Source organism: Rutilus rutilus (genome assembly GCF_951802725.1).
Source record: "Rutilus rutilus genome assembly, chromosome: 8".
NCBI lineage: Eukaryota > Metazoa > Chordata > Actinopteri > Cypriniformes > Leuciscidae > Rutilus > Rutilus rutilus.
The window spans coordinates 13,712,560-13,728,194 of NC_140222.1; the positions used below are offsets into that span (position 1 = coordinate 13,712,560).

The 15,635-nt window shown below is 38.4% G+C and overlaps 2 protein-coding genes across 2 annotated transcripts in view; both read right to left on the reverse strand.

Annotated features, from left to right (window-relative positions):
- LOC311295158 (uncharacterized protein) overlaps window positions 1–15,635 on the reverse strand; it is a 149,064-nt gene that overhangs the window by 74,938 nt on the left and 58,491 nt on the right. The gene's annotated exons all lie outside the window — the stretch shown is intronic.
- Window positions 636–15,576, reverse strand: LOC311294762 (uncharacterized protein; the record flags this gene model as incomplete). The annotated part of the gene is made up of 4 exons (XM_084415791.1): window positions 14,665–15,576; window positions 7,110–7,439; window positions 2,290–2,631; window positions 636–688 (listed from the first exon to the last, which is right to left on the reverse strand). Exons 1-4 carry the CDS (start codon window positions 14,717–14,719, stop codon window positions 636–638), a joined length of 780 nt encoding a protein of 259 aa, XP_084271917.1. The 5' UTR covers window positions 14,720–15,576.

Below are 15,635 nucleotides of genomic sequence, written 5' to 3' on the forward strand. Positions count from 1 at the left end.
AATAAATAAATAAATACATAAATAAAACCAATAAATAACTTCATAAATATCTAATAACATTATTAATATTCATACATTATCATTACTATTAAAAACAACTTTCTAAGACAACTAAACTCATATCCTTCTACTAAGCCCTGTTTTATTCAAAAACACAAATATCGCTCTATACCCTACATGCCCTGAATTCATTTGTAATATTTCCTTCATTTCAAATCATTATTCTGATCTGGTCTTTTTCTTTAAATTTATTGGCGGTTGGCATACCAATTCGGTGCATTACCGCCACCAACTGTTTGGGGTGTGGAGCTTCAATGCGGATTTAGACGCTTATATATATTTTTTTATACACATATATATATATTTTTTATATAAGGTTTATTCTTGGTTGATCTTAAATTCTATTAAATAGACCTGTTTCTTTTAGGTACCACATGAGAACTGGCCATGCTGATGGTTTTAATGTAGTAAAAGAAAGTAAACCCTCTACTGATAAATGTGTATATCCTAATTCTTTGATGTTTTCTAACAGGTTCTCTCTGTGCTGTATGCTTCACACTCTAGCAATACATGTTCTACAGTCTCTCTTTTGTCACAGTTTATACTTAGTCCTGTTGCGTGTTTCCCTAAACTATTCACTGTTTCCCTGTCTTTCTATTCACTTCATCTCGTTTAGCAGCAGAAACACCTGAAACACAAACCAACAGATGATTACATTTCTAGATGAAAACAACAAACGCCACAACATGAGAGAACTGTGATCACATTTACATTTATTCATTTAGCAGACGCTTTTATCCAAAGCGACTTACAAATGAGAACAATAGAAGCAGTTAAACTAACAGTAGGACAACAATATGCAAGTGCTATGACGCTTCTCAGTTTAATCTAACGCAGTAAAAAAAATAAAAAATAAAAAAAATATTATTATAGAACAGAATAGAATAGTAGAGAAAGTGTTAGTATTACTGGATAAAGTGCTGTAGAAAAAGAAGCATCTTCAGACATTTTTTTTAAAGTGGCTATGGACTCAGCAGCTCTGGTTGAGTTAGGCAGATCATTCCACCAGCAGGGAACAGTCTGTTACAAGACAGAAGGGTCAGACACATGGATGCAGGTACTGATAGTTTATTGAACAACCAGATGAGTGATCGGCAGTGCAGGTGAAGGTAAGTGGGTGAGTAGAATATCCAGATGACACAGACTTGAATGACTCAGGTCGTTTTCTTGTAGATGGAGATCGGATGGAGACACAGCGGAATGAAACAGACTCGGGAGAACACACTGGAGACGAGGAACAACGATGGAGACTTGGTGAGACAACAAGGAGTCAGGTAAACAGCATATGAGTCCTAGAGGTAAGCACAGCATTAGCGTCTTGATGCAAACAATACCGGACAATGACTGAGAGTGAGATCGGGGTTTAAGTGCTGGAGGTGATTGTTGGATGATGACGTGCAGGTGCGTGTAATCAGTATTCAGGAGAGGGAGTGCGCTGTGATTGAGTGAGGGTGGAGTCTGGCGTGATTGTGACATAGTCATGGTAAAGGTCCGAGAAATATATTTTGTGCCTCTTTGAGATGGCACCACAAGACGTTGTTCGCTTGCAGAGCGCAAGTTTCTGGATGGCACATAAGTCCGAAGTAATGAGTTTAAGTAACAGGGAGCAGAGCCAGTGGTTGTTCTGAAAGGAAGTTGCTGGACTACGGTATGTTATTCAAGTTCAAATCACGCTCATCTAAAGATGAAGAAGCAACAAAAATTAATATCTAGACGGATTGCTATTCCTATTTCTTGTTAAATCAGCTATATGTAATAATTAAGTTCTGTACTGCTGTATAGATCTTATGGCGAAAGAAGTAAATCACAGCAGCAACTGCAGAAACCAGCAGAACAACACCAACAACTATTCCTGCTACAGCTCCTGAAGACAGACCTGAACCTGGAACAGCTACAGACAGACAGACAGACAGACCATGTTACATGTCACCGACTGATAATACACTCAGTATTTAACAATATCTTTGACTCATATTTACACCTTTCCACCTTATACATACACCTTCCTGGTCATCAGTAGTATGATATTGATTTAACTTATAAATGGCACCTTATAAAAACAATATTCACAGGAAAACTGCATTTTTCAAGTTAATAACTTTAGTCAAAGTGTCATTGAGTCAAAGTTCGCTTTTTTAAACTGTCCATACCCATCAGTTATTGGGTTGATTTAAAAATATTTAACTTTTTTATTTATTTATTATTAGTCAAAAAGAATTATACACTCACCAATAACAGAAACACTGAATCTCTTCTCTCTAGTGATGCTGAAGCTGCTGTTGATGATGATGATCAGTAGTTTATATTCTCCAGAGTCTGTGTTTCTGGTGTTTGTGATGGTCAGAGATCCAGTCTGATGATCCAGCTTCAGTCTGTCTCTGAATCTCTCTTTACACTGAACATCTGTACAGATCTCACTCTGATTTCCAGTGATTTCAGCGATGACAATGTCATAAAAATGCCACATAATTAAATCATGTGTGTTTTTTATTACACTAGGATCTAAAGTAAGAGATTCTCCTTCCTTCACTGTCTTTCTATTCACTTCATCTCGTTTAGCAGCAGAAACACCTGAAACACAAACCAACAGTTTATAAAGTTCTAGATGAAAACAACAAACGCCACAACATGAGAGAACTGTGATCACATTTACATTTATTCATTTAGCAGACGCTTTTATCCAAAGCGACTTACAAATGAGAACAATAGAAGCAGTTAAACTAACAGTAGGACAACAATATGCAAGTGCTATGACGCTTCTCAGTTTAATCTAACGCAGTAAAAAAAATAAAAAATAAAAATATTATAGAACAGAATAGAATAGTAGAGAAAGTGTTAGTATTACTGGATAAAGTGCTGTCGAAAAAGAAGCGTCTTCAGACATTTTTTTAAAGTGGCTATGGACTCAGCAGCTCTGGTTGAGTTAGGCAGATCATTCCACCAGCAGGGAACAGTCTGTTACAAGACAGAAGGGTCAGACACATGGATGCAGGTACTGATAGTTTATTGAACAACCAGATGAGTGATCAGCAGTGCAGGTGAAGGTAAGTGGGTGAGTAGAATATCCAGATGACACAGACTTGAATGACTCAGTTCGTTTTCTTGTAGATGGAGATCGGATGGAGACACAGCGGAATGAAACAGACTCGGGAGAACACACTGGAGACGAGGAACAACGATGGAGACTTGGTGAGACAACAAGGAGTCAGGTAAACAGCATAGGAGTCCTAGAGGTAAGCATAGCGTCTTGATGCAAACAATACCGGACAATGACTGAGAGTGAGATCGGGGTTTAAGTGCTGGAGGTGATTGTTGGATGATGACGTGCAGGTGCGTGTAATCAGTATTCAGGAGAGGGAGTGCGCTGTGATTGAGTGAGGGTGGAGTCTGGCGTGATTGTGACACAGTCATGGTAAAGGTCCGAGAAATATAATTTTGTGCCTCTTTGAGATGGCACCACAAGACGTTGTTCGCTTGCAGAGCGCAAGTAATGAGTTTAAGTAACAGGGAGCAGAGCCAGTGGTTGTTCTGTAGGCAAACGTCAGTGACTTGAATTTGATGCGAGCGGCAACTGGCAACCAGTGCAATTTTGTGAGGAGAGGAGTGACGTGTGCTCTCTTCGGCTCATTAAAGACCACTCTAGCTGCGGCATTCTGGATCAGTTGCAGAGGTTTGACCGTGCAAGCTGGAAGACCAGCCAGGAGAGTGTTACAATAGTACAGTCTGGATAAAACTAGTGCTTGGACAAGGAGTTGTGTAGCTCTGATAGGAAGGGCCTGATCCTCCTAATGTTGTACAAGGCAAATCTACATGATCGGGCAGTTCTAGCAGTGTGGTCTGTGAAGTTCAATTGATCATCAATCACCACACTAAGGTTCCTGGCTGACCTTGATGGAGTTATGGATGACAAGTCTAGCTGAATGGTGAAGTTGTGATGAAGTGTTGGGTTGGCCGGGACCACGAGTAGCTCTGTCTTCGCAAGGTTTAGTTGAAGGTGATGGTCCTTCATCCAGCCAGAAATGTCTGTCAGGTAGGCCGAGATACGATCAGCTACCGTCGGATCGTCAGGCTGGAATGAGAGGTAGAGTTGTGTGTCATCAGCGTAGCAGTGATAGGAAAAGCCATGTTTCTGAATCACAGATCCTAGTGATGTCATGTAGATGGAGAAGAGATGTGGTCCCAGCACTGAGCCCTGAGGCACTCCAGTAGCTAGATGTTGGGTCTTAGACACCCCTCCACGATATCCTAAAGGACCTACCTGAGAGGTAAGACTTGAACCATTGGAGTGCGTTTCCCGAGATGCCCTTCATCTTTAGGATTGACAGGAGGATCTGGTGGTTAACTATCAAAGGCAGCAGACAGATCCAGCAGGATGAGAACTGAGGATTTGGAAGCTGCTCTTGCCAGTCTCAGAGCTTCAACTACTGAGAGCAGGGCCGTCTCAGTTGAGTGTCCGCTTTTGAAACCAGACTGGTTGTTCTCCAAGAGGTTGTTCTGTGTAAGGAAGGAAGAGATCTGGTTGAAAACAACTCGTTCAAGTGTTTTCGCGACGAATGGAAGAGGAGATACCAGTCCGTAATTTTCCAGATGTGCTGGATTTAGAGTGGGTTTCTTAAGCAGTGGGGTTACACGAGCCTCCTTAAATGCTGTGGGAAAAGTACCAGCGTGATGAGAGGTGTTTATTATGTGTGTGAGTGCGGGTATAACTGAGGATGAAATGGCTTGAAGTAGGTTAGTGGGAATAGGATCAAGCGGACAGTTGGTAGAGCGATTGGAAAGGAGGAGATTGGAAACTTCTGCCTCTGAAAGTAGTGAGAAGGAGGGTAGAATGTGTGTGTTAGCTGGTAAAATGTGTGTGTCAGTTTGTGGATTGGTAAATTGGCTGCTGATGGTGGTTGTTTTATTTATAAAGAATGTAGCAAAATCGTCAGCTGTTAGTGTTGATTAAGGAGGAGGAGGGTTGAGAAGAGAGGAGAAGGTTTTGAAAAGCATGCGAGAGTCTGAAGAATTGTTAATTTTGTTGTGATAGTAAGTCACTTTAGCAGTAGAGATATTAGCAGAGAAGGAAGAGAGGAGGGATTGATAAAGACCAAGGTCAGTATGATCTTTCGATTTGCGCCACTTCCTCTCTGCACCCCAGAGTTTAGAACAATGTTCGCAGAGAACCAGGGGGCAGAGGGTGTGGCGTGGGCTGGCCTGGAGGAAAGGGGGCAGAAGTTGTCCAAGCAGGATGTTAAAGTGGAGAAAAGATTATCAGTTGCACTGTTAGTATAGTGTTAAAAGCTGATCAGGTGGAGGAAGTGTGGATGAGACCAGCGAGGATAGGCGAGAGGGTGAGAGTGAGCGTAGGTTTCGCCGAAAGTTGACCTGTGTAATCACGAATGCAATTGCATAAACCCTTTCTTAAAGGTAAAATATGTAAGAATTTTGCATTGAAATATCCCATAATCTCAAGGCCAGTGTTATATATTTTGTTAAGTTGATTACTTACAATATCCCAAATGTTTCAAACTATTTTTAAATCGTGAGAAAATTGCGATTTTAACCAAGGAAACGGGGCATTAGAGCAGGGGGAGCTGGGAGTCGCCAGTCAATTGCGTCATATCCGCGTTACTCTCGGTTTCCGCTCGTACTGCGTGGAGTCCTGGACAAATGCGGAAGTTGTAGTTGTAGCGTCTATCAAGCACTGTCTATGCTATCAAGCAACAAACGTTAGCTTTTTTCTTGCGGTCGTTATGGAACACAATTATTCTTTACCGATTGCAGCTGGTTCTGTCGACAAAGCATCCTTAATTTTATATTTTCCAAATGTAACATTCGGTAATAGTTATGTTTATGTAAAGGAAATATTATTGCTTTAGATTTGTGTTTAGTTTATTGACATTGTTTATCACGTCTGGTGTTTATGGCCATGTAAATAAATATAGCATGTGTTATACATAAAGATTAATCAGTATTTTGGCAAATGATGTGGGTATGTTCGAATGAACTTTTACAACAATAGTTTAGAACACGTAAAACTGCGGAGCGTTATCACAACAATGAATTCGACATACAGTAACATCTATGATAACCAATGTAGTATTAAACCTTACTTTTCTTGCGGTTAATTCATTTTAATGAAATAAAAGTGTGATGAGGTTCAAGAGTCAGGAAGGAAGAAGACAGGAATCGGCGTGACTGGGACTCGTACTTTATTAAAATAAAGCAAAACAAACAAAAGTCGTGCACAACGCGCATTCACCGTGGCAACCGCGACGGCACAAAACAGTTCAAAAATGAGAGCTCGGATCTACCGGTTTTCTTTCTCTGCATCCAATTTTCCCTTCAGTCTCTCTCTCGTTCCAGCGCGCGGCTTTTAAGCGGTCTCTCCACGCGGATCACAGCAATAAGACACAGGTGTTCGTCATTTGCACTTGACCTACTTGCGTCCCGCTCGTCTCTTCTCTCTCCCATTACAGACCGCGCTGAACCACGCCCCCCTCGCCACAAAAAGCATGTCATTATAAAAATAGAACTTAGCCTCATCCATGAACATGATTTTTCGATTCCCGTCTGACTGATTTACATCCACGGTGGAGTTTAAAACGACAGTTCCCATCATTCCACGCTCCTTTACATCGTCATCAAGCTACGCCGTTGTTGTTGTTTGGAATGTAGCGCCCTCTAGAGGCCAAAAATTCTTGCATATTGTAGCTTTAACTTTCAATCTGAAAATAAACAATTTGTTTTGTACTCAGACCCATTTTATATATTTTATATAAAATCATAATTTAAACAGATAATAACAGAAGCTGATCAGAGATTGTGTGATTAAACACTGTCGACTCCCTATGAGCTCAACTGCAGATTCCTATGAAAAAATTAACTGTTAAAACTAACAACTTGTCAGTGGAAAAACTGTACAAGATCTGAATACTGTAAGAATTATAACTGTGAATAAAAAAGGAAGGAAATAAGGAATATTATTGGGGGGTAAAATAAGGCAAACTAACAATATAGTTTAAACATATACTGTATAAACTGCATTTAAACATTCACTAACTCACCATGAACAGAAACATTGAAGATATGTCCACTAATCCTGCTGCTGCTGATGATCTTCAGTTCATAAAGTCCAGAGTCTGTTGTGTTGATATTTCTGATGGTCAGAGATCCAGTCTGATGATCCAGCTTCAGTCTGTCTCTGAATCTCTCAGTACCTTCATTACACTGAACATCTGTACAGGTCTGGTTGAGATCTCCATTGATTTGAGCGATGCGAATGTCATTAAAATACCATTTAATATCTTCTTGTTGGTTTGTTTGAACACCAGTGTATAAAGTGACTGAATCTCCCTCCATCACTGACACTTCTTCTGATCCAACACCGAAAACACCTGGAGAAGAAATTAACATTTTTTACTACAATATATATTTTAATCTTGCGGTTTGAATCTCCCACATAAATAGTGTTTAGCTACATTACATTTTAATTGGGCAGAAGATTTTCTCACATTACATTTCAAGTTACATTTGATCAGCTGATGTAAAATACATCAATTAAGGCTCTCAAAATCAACACTTTAAAGTATGCAATTTATTTGGTCAGTTTAACTCGTTAGAAATATTTTAACGCAATAATTGCAACATCTGTTTTTTTCCTGGCATCCTTTGTCTAGCGTTACATATGACAATGCTATAATTCATTTAAGCATGCTAAGATAAAAAAAAAAAAACTAAACACAAATATGTACTGGCACATCTGTGAAGCGGCTCTCTATGGATACTGAGGCTTTTTAAGGGTCGGGTGTGATGTCTGACCCGGTTTGTTCACTGGCTTCCATGGCTGCAATATATGATGTGTTTTCCACCAACTGGCAACCCGAGGTGTCTAAATACTATTGGGTAAATTGGTAACAGGCAGAATCTCACAGACCAAAACATAAACAGACATTCTGACACAGAACCCACATTTCAAAGAAGAATAGATGGCTGTTGCATTATTATTATTAGCAAAACTGTGAACAGCATGTTTTCTATACATATCTGCAAGCATATCACAGTACTTTTATTCTTTAGTAGCGTATAGTATTACATACAGCTGGTGCTCTTCGGTCAATTTTTATTTGATTTTTTTTCTTCATCGGAATGGTACAAAACTTGGTAAAGGTTTTGGCACTTGCTATGAAGTGAAAAAAAAAAATAAAAATCATGGACATGATTCAAACAGGTTAAATGGTACTGAAAAAAATAGTCACACTTGTGCTCTGTCTGTAAGAATTGAGAAATTAGGAAATGCCGGACAGTCTGGCTGAAGAGCGACCAGACCCTGAGAGAGGACAAAAGACCTCTCTAAAAATTAGCATTTAAATAAGTCTCACCTCTACATCTCTCCCCCTCTTCCCCACTCCCCCTCTCTCATGCTGAGACCACATGTAAAACACCCAAGAAAATGTATAGTTTAATGTGAATGATTATCACAGAGTATTTTTCATGTTTGGTATCATTTAAAATGTCTCAGTGCGACTGGTACAAATGTCTCATTTCCAAATAAGTAAAACAGAAGGTAATAAGGTTTTAAGAGTTTAAAGATAACTGGCAGACAAAGAAAGATGATCTGACAAATGGTCACACACCCCCAAAACGTGCGACCTCTGAATGCAAATTTCTTTTGTTAGTACATGTTTCCTTGTGAAAGGTTTGTCTATATAATGAAATGCAGAAGAGAGTTCGGGGCCTTTTCTGTAACTCAGATTCGCCTGTGAGGCTGAGAGAGAGATCTCTCAGCCTCATGTATTTCTTTATGTTGGGTTTGCATCTTCCAGAGCATTTGATGTTTTGTATCGATTATCTTTGAACTGATTATGAAATTGGCATGATACATTTACCTGCCATAATAAATTGTTACATTATTCTAACTGACTTTGACAATATTTTCATTAAGAGTTAAAAGGAATAGTCAAACATTCGCTCATAATTAATGATCCACAGATATCATTAAAACCTTTTCATTTATGGAGTCAGATGAAATAACGAGAGAATACATATTCAAATGTTTTGCATTTAATCAAAATATACTTTGCCTCGAGAAAAGACAGTAACACGTAGAGACCTTCCGCGCTGGTCGGATGCCGGCTTTGGGCCGATCGAGGGCGAGCTCCTTGTGGGAAATGAATGGGAGACACATTCCATCTAATGAAACCTTTTGGTACTGCAGCCAAACAAAATCTTACTGTAAGCAAATTTTTTGAGAAATCAAGCTAAAATTTGGAAAACAAATTGTTTAGATTTATGGATTTGGTTTTCTCACAGTTTTAGAGTAAAACATGTTTTTGAAAATATATATTTCATATAAAAATTGAAAATAGTATTTTTGCACATTTTTCATAACAATAAACGTTCAAAATATAAAAGTTAACTTTAAAAAAAAAAAATCACTTCAGCAATAATCGTTGTCTTGGAAAAGAGATCAAACTTAAGTCTGTGCTCTAAAGCATTCAAGATTTACGACAGTTAATTTGGAAATTGAATTTTCAGGTCTATGCGTTAAGTGAATAAATGCATGGATTATAAATACAGCGTAAATGTAATTTAGTACTGTGAAATCCCCTAAAAATACAAAATATACTAAAATAAACTACATTCATTTCATAAAATAAAAAAAATTATAATAATTTTTGACTGACACGCAAAGAGCACCAGAGAACAATAAAAGTAAAAATCACTCACACCACTTGACTGAATCACTTTTGTAGCTTTAATAAGGATACATATTCAGTTTAGAATTTATACAGTGAAGCCAGTGTTTGATTATTCAATTTCTGTAGGTTTTCAATTCATTCAAATGGAAGTTGAGTTGGGCAGTTCTCAATTTTATGCAAATATCAAGCGAAAAACGTGGGTGGCAGCCAATCGCTGTGAGGTTCAGTCTGTCTTTTAGGGCCGAAATCCGAAATCGAAAGTAAATACAGGGCCAGTATCGCAGGTATTGATACCGATACTTTTCACATTTAAAAGCATGCACTAGAACTTGCATACCTTTGAACATGCAAACTGACCTTTAAAAATTACTTGTAAGAATAAAATGGGTTATTATGCCCACTTAGCATTATACTTGAAAGCCATTTTTTAACATTCAATAAGCATTATGTTATTGTTAACACTGTTAACAACTCACCCCCAGTGAGTTTTTTTCTGACAGTGTATCATTAATAACAATTAGCCTACAGAACATAGCATGATCCATTTGTACTTCTAAAGTTTAATGAGTTTTAATAAGTCAAATAAAATTTAATTGCATAAACTAATTATAAGAAACGTAACGTGCACTTTCCATTTTTTTATTGTGAAATAAGTCATGAGTCCCCAGTGCTCTCTGTCATCTGACAAGGATTGTTCTGGACTCCCGAAACTAGCATTGTAATCCTAAACTAATCGCAGAATCTAGAGTTTGAAATGGTTTCTTATGACTGCTGCCTTATGCTTATGATGTTTTTGAGGAACGCAGCCCTGTTTAGGGGAGTCAGCAGTGAACGTTCTCTGTGATTGACTGGACATGTGTTTCAGAATTTGCGTAATGATCTGGGGCCTCATTTATAAACGTTGCGTACGCACAAAAGAAGGCGTACGCCGCTCTCTACGCAATAATTGGTATTTATAAAAAGCAACCTTGACGGGAAAATGTGCGGTCCTTCACGCAAGCTCTGACCCAGGCGTAGGCTACGCACAAAAAACGGGTGAAATGAGAAATGGCGACACCGTCGGCAGATGGAAGAAACACGTGAAAGTGTGTGAAACTGTAGACCGTTGTGTAAAAGAAATGGCAATACTGCCTCTCATAAATAACATGAAGACTTCACAAAGCAAGTCTTACAATTAACAGCCTACACGAACACCCGTTTGATCGATCTGCAGTGTAAAACAAACAAAATGAAGATTACAACAGAAATGCAAATTAACACATTTGCAAAAAGAAAAGTGAAATATGTTCTGCAATAATATTGGCATGTTATGCAATTCATCCTCATAACACATCTGTAGCTTGTCAGATGTAGGCTAATCAAATTGATGGTAATAAAATGCCATGATGCCGTCACAATGCGTAATGACGTGATTGAAGTTACGTTTCTTGGTTTTCCTCTCTGTGTTTGCCATGACTCATCCTATATGAGGAGGCTGCAGACCTGGAGCCGGTAGATCTACGCCCCAGCAGTTTTACGCCCCTGGCAGTTCCTGATGCGTCCAGTAGGGGGATATACGGCGAAATAACACCATTAAATCGACGCTCAAAACTTACACATTAATAACCGTCCCATTCATAGATTTTGCCCGAATTTGTGGTTTTTGTTAATTTAAATATTAAACGTTTTAGTATAAATCTGCACTATATGGATTAAAATATCTGTAGATATTAGGTTGGGCTTCACTCAGCCTATACAGAAGACTATTTGTTTTTATGAATTAAAAAATAACACACATAGTTGGATCAGATGACAAGTAATGATATATGACCTACTGTAGAATAATTATATATGACCTACTGTAGAATAGTTCATTGAATATTGAATATATTAATATTGAATAAATAATAATAATAATAATTAATAATAGAATATTCACTGTCTGTTTTTATACAGGAGACTGAGTGAAATATGTTGTTGTAAATTTATATAAAGTTACAATTAGATATTAACCATATTTAGCCCATTAGACAGCACCGTGTAATCATATGGATTCTCGATTAAATATCTGCTGTACTATTCACTTAGTCATCATACAGCTACAAAACAGTGTCCTACATAGCATTTGAAGACAAACACAATTTATCCCTTTTCCAAAATTCCAAGGGGCCATTTATAAGAAAGAGACAATATTGTTGTTCACAAAAACAGTATTTATCAACACAATTTATGAATTATGATGACTCCTGTAGATGACTTGTAGTGGCTTGCCACTCTTCTTTAACTGTTTTTCTATCCTCCTGTCAAAGTGCTTCTGCTCACTGATAAAAAGAATAAAAATAAATTAAACATAAAAAAAAAGGTACAAAGGACATCCATTGTGAATTTGATCTTGTCTAATTCACAAGCAGCAGGACTCACTGTTAAATTTTGTATAAAATTCCTGAATCCTTAAAAAAAATTAATCACAGTTGCTTTGGTACATTTCATCATTATTCATTAGGCTATATCAATTCATTATTTCCTTCATTAGTGAAATTCTAAATACACCTCCGCAATTCATCAATTCAGGACAATAAAATAAAGTGTAATAGAAATGTATTGAAAACATGCTTAACAGTTTATGACAACTAGTCAACCATTTTGCATTTAATGACTTATGCAAGGAAATAGTATAAAAGGCCTATATTTTGATCAACATGACATAAAGAGTTGATAATGTAGGAAACAGCAGACAGTTGTACATTATCAATTGCATGAATGTACCGAAGCATTTGCAATTTGTATAAAATGAGAAATTGCTTTTAAGATGTGCACAAGTGACAAGATGATGTGATTTCAGGTGTGATCTGAGAAATGCACCAAAGCAACTGAGATAAACTAAGACTTATTGGAGACCCTGCAGAATCACTGACCCCTAAGGGTGCTTTCACATCTGTAGTTCAGGTCATTTGGTCCGGACCAAGGGTGAAAAATGATACTTTGTAGCATTTTTCAGGCATTTTGGTTCCTTTTCACACCAGACTGATCGCTCTGGTCCGAATCAGTTTATGAGTTGATAAAACGAACCAAAATGCAGTCACGTGACAACATCCACACCACTCATTTACATAACTGCACTTCGTTTGGTCAGAATTAACGTGCGGGAAAATCCGGCAAATAACACACCGCTGTTTACTATGGAGAGACGACTGCGTGGGCTGATTGTATCCTTCGTCATATTTTATTATATAGTTTGTCTACACCACTTCAGACAAACAATAATATTTGAGAAAGCGAGGATGCGGCTGTTAATTATTTCTATCAGGCTCCGCACCTCCTCACAAGTTTGTCTGCGAGTGCAAACTGTCAACAAACATTTCTCCTCATCCCATAATCACAGCGTAGCTGACTACGGCAACTGGTTTAGTCCAAAAATGCGCAGTTCTTTGGCAGTTGGTTCTGTTCGAGGTCGGATCACGTTCTCACCACAAACGAACCGCTCCAGAGTTCGTTTCAAAGCGTACCGAGACCACCTCTTTGAGCAGGTCTCGGTACGCTTGTTTGGTCCGCTTTTGGTGCGCACCCGAGTGCGATTGCCGCATTCACACCTGCCCAAACGAACCGCACCAATGGGGAAAACGAACTCTAGTGCGATTCAACCGAACTAAATGAGGCAGGTGTGAAAGCACCCTAAGAGTCACAGACCACATCAAAGAAAGTGTTACGAGAACACAAACTGCCTTGTTAATTTGAGTTTCATATCTGTGGGTATTTCATTAAAAAAAACTAAACTTAAAAAAAATTTAAAAAGGACATCCGTGGTGAATTTGATCTAGTCACTGTGTGTGTGTGTGTGTGTGTGTGTGTGTGTGTGTGCTGCCCAGAATTGATGTCTGGTGAGTGTGGATTGCATCAATTTGCTCCTGATCTTCAAAGTACAACGGCATAGGCACTTGTTGGTGGAACACTTTTGGAAAAAGTGTCAAGACACTTTGATTTCTTTTGGACACTGATGATGGACTGTGCAGAGAAAATTTAAAATTACATTAAAAACATGTCCATGTATGTCTCTGTAAGTCATTTATTTACTAGAGAAGCTATTGGTTTGGAATGCAGTTAAAAAAAGAGATGGGTGTTTATAGTTTATACAAGTTTCGAGAGAGAGAGAAAGATTTTCATTTCCTTAAGTAGCTAAAGCAAACACACACCTTTATGGGATGCATCATGCAAGTTACTTGGCAAAGACAGAGTATGATAAATCCCACATTAAGTGCACACAGCCTACATTTTAATCCAGATCAGTAAACTATATAAATATAAATTAGATAGTTAGATCATCTCATTTTATAAGAAACAACTCAAACCAGAAAGGAGTAAAGGAGTCTTACCAGAAGAGGCAAGATAAAGACAGGCAACAAAAGAAAATTCAAAAGAAAGTTAATTTTGAAAGTGAGTAGAGAAGAGGGGCAGCTAAACTTACACGTGGTTACTTAGCTAAATTTAAGCCAGACAGAACATCAACCTGACCGTCCAGAACTTTTTGTCTCTCGAAATAAATTATAGACCCATCCATTGATATATAGAAATTAATTGATATCTACCTAGCTCTATCAAGCTAATCGTTTATAAATAAGAAATGTTGCATCATTGCTAAACAACAAAAACTTTAGCGGATTATTTAATATACCTCAATTCATGTCGCTGTACAACCTCCCTCTACTGGACGCATCAGGAACAACAGGGGCGTAAAACTGCCTGGGGCGTAGATCTACCGGCTCCAGGTCTGCAATATTAACTTGTGGGCGTTTCACGGACTATTTATGGGCAACTATGGCCGTGACATGAAGCCGCAAAAGCTGCGCTCCATTTAAAATTGATTGACAATTAAAATCACTGGTAAAAAAGAAAAAAATTGTAGGCCTATCAATATGTTATGTGAAGATGTGAAGTGGGTTCTTACCATTGTTGAGTAAAATCAAGATCATCAAGAGCGAATTAAAGAGAAGGACGTTCATTTGCAGCACCTTTTGATTCTGATCGTAAAATCATTCTGTTCTTCTCCAGTAGAATACGTAACTTACTAGTGACGATCACAATTTGAGCAGATGACAGTGCATACAGGCCAGTAGTGATGTTACATATGACACTGAAGCTTCGTTGCGCGTATCACACAAGCGAAACAATAGGCTTGTTTGAGATGCGCCTCGCCTCGCCTGAAATGTATGCGAGAGTAGGCGGCTGCAGTGAGAGGAGGAGTGAAAAAAGCGCAGGCAAGCCGGACAGTTCTCTCTTCTCGTAGTGGATCTGAGACCTGCGAGATCAGAGATGGATATCGCGGGATTCACGGGATTCACGCTCGTGCACAGTGTTGCTAATAAACTGGATGTAATTCGAAAGTTCTGTTGCTTTTATATGAAAATAAATAAAATGAACAAGACACCCAAAGTACTTGTTATTTAATTCCATTCCAAATACATGTTTATCAATAATTTTTTCTTTAATACAGACATATGTGTTTTGTTTTTTTGTGTGTGTTTTTTTCATAAAAATTAAATTGCATAACCCAAAGAGATTGCACTGTCAGATAGTTTGGGAATATTCACACATAACATATACACATAAAACATGATATTAGAGTTTTAAAATCAAACATTTTAAAAGAAAACAATACATCACAGTTGTTTAAACCAATGAACATTAAGCTGTGTCGTCAGCAAGTCGTTTCCCATCATGCTTTTGATCAGCGCAGTCGGTGGAGAGCAACTGCGCTCGACTGCAGAATCCGACAGGTGCGCCTTGCGCTCGCGAGAGATTTTTGACATACGTCAGCATGACATCAGAGCAAGGCGGAGCGCAGTCGGACACATTTCTAACCGGCATGCATCTCGCGCTGATCACCGGTGATCGATTCTGCGCAGATTTTGCTCATCT